At 43.8% G+C, this 8,578-nt stretch overlaps 1 protein-coding gene across 8 annotated transcripts; it reads left to right on the top strand.

Annotated features, from left to right (window-relative positions):
- The first annotated feature begins 49 nt into the window (after positions 1-49).
- lrrc8ab (leucine rich repeat containing 8 VRAC subunit Ab) lies at positions 50-8,059 on the top strand. 8 transcript variants are annotated; one of them, XM_034540774.1, is made up of 5 exons: positions 50-199; positions 888-981; positions 1,230-1,642; positions 3,251-5,369; positions 6,166-8,059. In XM_034540774.1, exons 4-5 carry the CDS (start codon positions 3,258-3,260, stop codon positions 6,439-6,441), a joined length of 2,388 nt encoding a protein of 795 aa, XP_034396665.1. In that variant the 5' UTR covers positions 50-199; positions 888-981; positions 1,230-1,642; positions 3,251-3,257; the 3' UTR covers positions 6,442-8,059. The 8 variants fall into 8 exon arrangements, with proteins under 8 accessions (XP_034396665.1, XP_034396660.1, XP_034396659.1 ...); XM_034540769.1 differs by having other exon boundaries at positions 807-981; positions 1,230-1,295; XM_034540768.1 differs by having other exon boundaries at positions 807-981.
- The last annotated feature ends 519 nt before the right edge of the window (positions 8,060-8,578 follow it).

Genomic DNA, 8,578 nt, shown 5'->3' with positions numbered 1-8,578 from the left:
CTCCGCCTCGCCCACAGCGCCACCGCCGTCATAGCGGCGGAGCGGGGGAACTGTCTCTGAGGGCTGCTGGGAAGAGGAAAAAAAACAAAAACAACAGCTAGCATGCGGAGATGCTAGCAAGTAGCAACAGCCGACGCAGTTTTTTAGCAACTATTTATATGAACGTAGCGTTGGATTTGATCGCAGCACACCACACGTGGTAAGTTTGAACGTCATGGCGTATTTAAGACATGTTATAGCAACGTGTCGCTGTCACGGTAACGAGAACGTTTGAGAGGACGTAAACTGCCGATGACACGGGGAGGGAGAGAGAGAGAGAGAGCCGGGTGGGCAGTAAGTCGCCAGGTTAGCTCGCAAGCTAACAGCAACCTAGCTTAGTTTGCTAATGTGTTTTTAACTTGTTGTGGTCGTTGCTGATAAGTAGCGTGTTGTCAGATACCAGGGGCGCTTCTTCCAAGGTAATTTTTTTGCAACAATTTAATGGCGTTTATAGAAATAAAAACACTCGGCTTTAACTTTTGGGTTGAGAAGTGCTGGCTCAGCTAAGCGACCGAGCCCGGATGACAAAGCCGCCCCATGCTAACGTGACCAGCCGGTTGGTAGCCTGACGTGTATCCGACTACACACTCGTGTCTGGCACGATGTATTAAATTATCCGTATGACGGGCAAAATAGCCCGTGATACCACATACATATATATATATTTTTTTTTACATTTAAAATAGTGGGTGTTGAAATAATAACTTGATTCAGGTGACGTTATATGCATGAACGCTTTTTTTGTGTTAAAGAATTTCTCTTCCAAGTGTGTTAGGAAAACAGCTGGAACCTCATTAACATCTCCCACTGGCTTGTCTCCTGTTCAACCCCCCATGGCGATGACAAAGGCGATGGTCGATGAAGGGTTTTGGTTACATGCAGAGTGGCTTGTCCACCGGGGCCTTCATCAAGCACTGGACCCCAGATAACACCTCCAAGCCGGTGAGTATTTTGTTCACTGGGTGTGCTTGTTGTGCTGCAACACAATATGCCCTTCATACTAGGCTGCATCCCTTGAATAGTACATGCATGCAGAGGTTTCTCTGATCTGGGGCCAGTGTACATGTGCTTATTTGATCAAGGATCAGACTTGGCGTCATCAGTCCTTGTCTTTACAGCTTCCTAACAAAGGACAAGCTCTGGTGGATGCCAATTCCAGTGTCTGTGTGTGTGTGTGTTGGGGTTGACAGGAGTGCAAAAGGTGACGGTGGAGTATTCCAGAGAGACACTGGTTGGAGACAGCGGTTGTCTACAAGGTAAACAGGATCTCGTCCTGAAGGTCAAGGGAGGTGCTACTCAAGGGCCCCACAGACAATACTCTGGGTCGTATTAACGGAAATGGCTAAGAATAGAGAGCAAGGGAGCAAGGTGGCTCCTCTGGCGGTCATGTTGTTTGGGTTAAACGAGCCAAAACGGAACATCATCTTTAGAAGAGTGACTTCTCCAGCGTGCATGCTGGGCGTGTCACACTTGCGCAAGGCTAAAAGGTTGATTTGCAGAGCTTTATCTTACTCTGAAGTGCAGCGGCAGCAGCAAAGGAGGACTTCTGGAATCGCTCTTGGCTGCTCGCGTATGGAGTTATTGTGCCTAACGTTTCAGATTTGTAAGTAGAACCATTTCACGTGTGTTTTGAGCAGTTTGGTTGTATTTCATAACAACAAAAACAACAACAACAACAACAACAACTTGCAGTAATAATAACTTAAAGTAGTCTTGCTACCCGTTTGCCTGTTGCCATGTTGGGTTGTATGATAGATGCATAACAGACTTTCTCCTCGTTAGGATGGGCAATACGGAACAAATCCTCTATTACAGAACGTGCTTTTTTCCCCCCAATCAATATCATGATGTAATACATTTTCTGAAACTTAATTTAAAATGTGTTAAAAGATATAATGACCCCACAGACATATAATTACATTGCCAGCCTCTATTCCTAGTTTGTTGTGGTTCGTTTATATGCAATACACGGTTACAAGGTTTTTATTTCTCATTGTACGACAGGGTTGCACAACAACATTTATATAATATAATAGGCCCAATTGGCTACATAGGAAAAAAAACATTAAAATAATATATATTTTTTTGTAGCCAATTGGGCCTTTTAGAAAAATGTTGTATAAATATATATATATATATTTTTTAAACTACATTAAATTACATTTAATTAATCCTTTTTTCAAAAGGGGGGGTGTCATACTGGCTACATAGGAAAGGAAACCGTAACAAAAAATATTCTTTTATGTTTTCTTTCCTATATAGCCAATTGGGCCTATTATATAAATAATACAATGACCAATAAAAACCTTGTAACCGTGTATTGCATATAGATGAACCACCAGATAGATGCACCTCTTTAAAAGTTGACAAGAACTTGGCATGGGATCTTAAGTTTGCTCAAGAAAGACAGCTGTTGATGATACTGGACCATTATCAGCACCGGTACTGACACAAAGAATATCAGCCAGTAATTTATGTTTTTTTGTCACTGTTGTTGTTGTGCGATAATGTAATTTCTCAGGCTCACTACTGTATCAGGAGTACTTTATGCAGTTTGAATCCCTATGTTTAGATGTCATAATCAAAGAAAAAGTGGGCCCTATGCACCGCTGCTAATTAGATTGCCCTCCCAATGAAAATCAGGCACATGGATTTTTCTTGATGAAGCTAATCTGAAACGCTTGTTCTGTTTATTTACTCGTGTACAATTTGTCTAGCTTGCATAAACTTTCAAGGCAGCCGCCAGCGTGATATTTGTTCTTCCTTTTCTTCATGGCAGACAACCCATTTATCAAGTCTCAAAGGGATTAAATCAAAACCCAGACAAATTGACTTTAGATTTAATCAATTTGGCCTCGACATTTGGCCCCACCCTTTTGAAAGCAAGATTAATAATGTCTGTTTAACAATAGTTACATCAATAACGTGATAGCTCTACACAGTAAAGTCAATCAGGCAACTCTTTGTCACAGCAAGCGGGAATCTCTTTTATTGCTCCTGGCAGATGGCACTGAAACTTTCTTTTTTGTTCGCAATATAGTATTTATTTATGGGCTTTGCGTTGTGGTTCGGGTGAAGGCTGGAATCTTTTATTAATTTTGAAGAACTCCATATCTGTCGTGTTTTGATGTTTAACAAGGCTATATAATTCAGTCCATCACTGTGCTCCGTCATGAATATGTCCTCATCAAAATCCCCCCCCCTCCCACAGATAAACCATGATCCCCATCACTGAGCTGCGGTACTTTGTGGACACCCAGCCGGCGTACCGCATCCTGAAACCATGGTGGGACGTGTTCACCGACTACATCTCCATTGTCATGCTGATGATCTCCGTGTTTGGGGGCACGCTACAGGTCACTCAGGACAAGATGATCTGCCTGCCCTGCAAATGGGTGGTCAACAACACCTGCAAGAAGAACTTCAACGCCACCCTGTCGGCGTCGATGTTCTCGGAGCCCAAAGGGATCCAGTACGATCTGGACCGCCACCAGTACAACTACGTGGACGCCGTGTGCTACGAGAATAGATTGCACTGGTTTGCCAAGTATTTTCCTTACTTAGTATTACTTCACACCCTTATTTTCCTCGCTTGTAGCAACTTCTGGTTTAAGTTCCCACGGACCAGTTCCAAACTCGAGCACTTTGTGTCGATCCTGCTGAAATGCTTTGACTCCCCGTGGACAACCAGGGCACTGTCGGAGACGGTGGTCGAAGAGAGCGACCCGAAACCAATGAAAATGAACGGCTCGATGGACCACAAGGCGTCGGTCATCAGCGAGGACGTCGAAGCGAGTGTTCCGATGCTCCAAAGGACAAAGACCCGCTTCGAGCAGGGCATCGTAGATAGAACGGAAACGGGGGTTTTGGACAAGAAGGAGGGCGAGCAGGCCAAAGCCCTCTTTGAAAAGGTCAAGAAGTTCCGTATACACGTTGAAGAAGGAGACATTGTCTACAGACTGTACATCCGTCAGACTATTATCAAAGTCATCAAGTTTATTTTGATCATCTGCTACACGGGGTATTACGTGCATGATATTAAATTCAGTGTCGACTGTTCGGTGGACATCGAGAGCCTGACGGGTTACAGCGTGTACCGCTGTGCTCACCCGCTGGCCACGCTCTTTAAAATCTTAGCCTGTTTCTACATTAGCTTGGTCGTGGTGTACGGTTTGATCTGCATGTACACGCTCTGCTGGATGCTCCGGCGCTCGCTGAAGAAGTACTCCTTCGAGTCGATACGGGAGGAGAGCAGCTACAGCGACATACCCGACGTGAAGAACGACTTTGCCTTCATGATGCACATGATCGACCAGTACGACCCTCTGTACTCCAAACGCTTCGCCGTGTTCCTGTCGGAGGTGAGCGAAAACAAGCTGCGGCAGCTCAACCTCAACAACGAGTGGACGCTGGACAAGCTCCGGCAGAGGATCACCAAGAACTCCCAGGAGAAGTTGGAGTTGCACCTGTTCATGCTGAGCGGCATTCCAGACACAGTATTCGACCTGATGGAGCTGGAGGTTCTTAAGCTGGAGCTCATCCCCGATATCACCATCCCGCCGATCATCGCCCAGCTGGTCAACCTGCGAGAGATGTGGCTTTACCACACGCCGGCCAAGATCGAAGCGCCCGCGTTGGCTTTTTTGCGCGAGAACCTGAAGTCTCTGCACATCAAGTTCACCGACATCAAAGAGATTCCCTTGTGGATCTACAGCCTGAAGAATCTGAGTGAGCTGCATCTCACGGGGAATCTCAGTGCCGAGAACAACCGCTACATCGTCATCGACGGGCTCCGGGAGCTCAAGAGGCTCAAAGTTCTTCGCCTGAAGAGCAATCTCACCAAGCTACCTCAGGTGGTGACCGACGTGGGCATGCACCTCCAGAAGCTCTCCGTCAACAACGAAGGCACCAAGCTGATGGTGCTCAACAGCCTGAAGAAGATGGTGAACCTGACGGAGCTGGAGCTCATTCGCTGTGATCTCGAGCGCATACCGCACTCGATCTTCAGCTTGCACAACTTGCAGGAGATCGATCTGAAGGACAACAACCTGAAGACCATCGAGGAGATCATCAGCTTCCAGCACCTTCATCGGCTGGTCTGCCTTAAGCTCTGGTACAACCAGATCGCCTATATTCCCATCCAGATCGGCACACTGACCAACCTGGAGAAGCTGTACCTGAACAGAAACAAGATCGAGAAGATCCCCAGCCAGCTGTTTTATTGCCGCAAGCTGCGCTTCCTGGATCTGAGCCACAACAACCTGACCTATATCCCGACAGACATTGGCTTCCTCCAGAATATTCAGTACCTGGCAGTTACAGCCAACAGGGTGAGTACTTGAGTTATGTACCACCATTTTAATATTTATTTTCTTATGTACTATTGGTTTTAACCCATAAGGACCCCACGGTGACACAGGTGTCACACGTCCTTTAAATACTCGTGAAGTCCCTGAGTGACATCTACGGAGCATCTTGGTTGGTCGTATCACAGGTCATGTGATTGAGAGTTGCCATAACAACATTTCCAAGATGTCTGCTCCCCGGTTGTGAGAGATCTGACACAATTAGCTCAATTTTCAAAAGCTTTTTTTTTTTTTTCATTGCTAACGGTAATATTCACCCATTTAAGAATTTATAATGCGTACATAACGTGTCCTTTATTATATTGAACCTGCTGTGAACACATTTTTTTTTTTTAACAAACTGATATAAAACTAATCGGATAAATATCGTTGTGACAGATACGTCACATCGGGACGAAACCTCATGTGACAGATATGCACAATAAGAAACATAACTATGATCTGCTCAGTTAATTTGGCTAATATATTATATATTGTTCAATTCAAAGTATGTTAAAACCAATGTAAATCCAAAAAAATCATGTTATATTAATTAAATCATGAATACAAAAGGTTCACCAGCAAAGCCCAATGTGACATATCTGTAACATTTCAGATATGTTTACATTATTTTGAAAACGTCAGAAATGTGTTCTAGGTGGTCTATTTAAATCTGTTTTATGTCTGTTTATGTCTGTTTTATGTCTCCCGTTTTGCATTCTAACGCCGCTCTGTTTCTCTCCCATCATGCAACACTCCTCCCCCTTGTCTTGAAACTTAGATTGAGAGCCTCCCCAACGAGCTGTTCCAGTGCAAGAAGCTCCGCACTCTGAACTTGGGCAACAATTGCCTGCAGTCTCTGCCATCGCGGTTCGGAGAGCTGACCGGGCTCACGCAGCTCGAGCTGCGGGGGAACCGTCTGGAGTGTCTGCCCGTGGAGCTCGGCGAGTGCCGGCAGCTGAAGAGAACCGGCCTCGTGGTGGAGGAGGACCTCTTCAACACCCTGCCCTCGGAGGTCAAGGAACAGTTGTGGAAAACGGACAAGGAGCAGGCGTGAAGAGCTCTGTGGTCCTGAGTGAAGACCCATACTGATCGACAGGAGGAACGCCGACACAGGAGGAACGCCGACACAGGAGGAACGCCGACACAGGAGGAACGCCGGTTGAAGCAGGCGCTGGTCCCGCTGCAGTGTACCGCCAGTAAGAACCAGTGCCAGTTGGGCTGAACCAAATCCCTGATCGCTTCTGGTTGTTCTTTAAATTCTTAACCGTGCAATTGATTGTCCTTTTTTCTTTTGCAAACAACTCCTCAGGCCGTTCCAGTACAACCCAGTAATTATGCTTTTTTTTTTTTCCTTTCTTTTTGCAATAATGTAGCAGTGCCATTGTGATGGGCAGCGTGTGTTCTCGTGCGATGCTTCTCCGTTGCGGTAGAGAAGTTAAAGGATGCGAAGCTGTGAGCCAACTTTGCTCAAGACAGGAAAATAACTGGAACACGCTTTCTTGTCTCACCGAGATGGAACGAATTCATTGAAATGATGCGTCCAGCATTGTTTGGTTTTACAAATGGGATGGCGAGCTGATCACTAAGACCGCTTCCTCATAACGCGCTACGTAATTAATCATAAATTATGACCGGGAAGAGGCTGTAACGTTTTCTTCTCTTTTTTTTTAAGGAAAAAATAATGCTCACAATAATTGACAAGTCATCCTGATAAGATTACAAAATAATATAGTGATATGTTTTTATAATAATGATGATGATCACAAGCAAACAATAAAGTTAGCAATCCTATACATTTTAGTCTATTGTCCACAACTGACCTCGCCTGAATTTTGGCCCTCAAATACCTTTTTTTTTTTCATTTTTGCTCGTGTTTGAAATTAATCGTGAACAAATGGCGTGAAACCTCGAATCGGAGATAACGACCGACGCGTCGTGTCAAAGAAAGGTCATGACCTGGCGTTGTAAACGGGGAGACGGGTGAGGCGCTGTCGGTCGGCCCGAGTCTTGGCATCAGCACAGCGTGTGCTATTAGACGAGGGGGCGGAGCCTTTTTCTGGGGGGGGGAAGATGTGTAGTTTGACTCTGCTGGGGAAAGCAATTATTCTACTGAATGCCACCCAGTGGACTATTATTCAACACAATGGAGTTAGTGGAGCGTCTTATCAGATACACAACCCTTACTCCCAGTAGACCCTTTAGTATGTCATGAATTGCACGAAACAAATTGAACAAATCCAGGAGGGGGGTGGAATGCTGTGGAAGTTCACACAGGATAACGCGTTATTGACATTGAAACGGCGCCTCATTAGTGATGTGCTTTTGTAGCGAGCACTGGGCTACCTGTGGGCCCCGATACTCCTCTAGTCACCTGGCTGAATCATGCTGAACTCTCATCAGTCCAAATGTGGCGCAGCGCTGAGTGTCGATGTTCAACTGCGCATGAGACCGCAGCCGACTTTATTAACAAACTAATTAAATTGCTGTATGGGCGTCATTTAAGATGAGGGCCATTTTAAATTTAAGTAAAATAAATTTATGGGGAAGAACGATGCAATACGGTCGAACATTTCCGAAACTACATTCCATTTAATGTACTGACTAATTGTAATTCTTGCAAATTATAATTAATTATAATTAAGAGGCTTTTTATTTTTTATTTATTTATATATATATATATTATATTTTATTTATATATATATATATATATATATATATATATATATATATATATATATATATATATATATATATATATATATATATACGTGTGTGTGTGTGTGTGTGTGTGTGTATGTGTGTATATATATATATATATATATATATATATATATATATATATATATACATACACACACACGTGTATATATATATATATGTGTATGTATGGGTGTGTATATATATATATATATATATATATATATATATATACACACATATATACATATATATATAAATATGAGCGAGCCATGGCTGTCTGATCCATTGCCGTAACTTTAATTCACTCCCGTGTTGCGTCTCATTTCTGTCCTTTTTGTTGTTGTTATTGTTGTTGAATCTGAGGAGTTGAAAAACAAAACGGTTGTTTGGATGCAGATAATTGTTTTTTAAAGCTGAACTAGACGACCCGCGCCCAATCGATAATGGGAGTAACGGGACCGTTTTTCACGTTTTGCTTCTAATGTTTCATT

This window comes from Cyclopterus lumpus, chromosome 9 (genome assembly GCF_009769545.1).
Source record: "Cyclopterus lumpus isolate fCycLum1 chromosome 9, fCycLum1.pri, whole genome shotgun sequence".
Lineage (NCBI taxonomy): Eukaryota > Metazoa > Chordata > Actinopteri > Perciformes > Cyclopteridae > Cyclopterus > Cyclopterus lumpus.
The sequence above is the reverse complement of the archived record's forward strand: the minus strand, read 5'-3'. Positions and strand labels throughout refer to the sequence as shown.

What these genes read in the sequence shown, in the direction of transcription:
- lrrc8ab (XM_034540774.1), top strand. Translation starts at nt 3,258, where the DNA reads ATGATCCCCATCACTGAGCTGCGGTACTTTGTGGACACCCAGCCGGCG. An exon ending in TGGCAGTTACAGCCAACAGG is followed by an intron (nt 5,370 to 6,165) that starts GTGAGTACTTGA and finishes CTTGAAACTTAG; the next exon opens with ATTGAGAGCCTCCCCAACGA.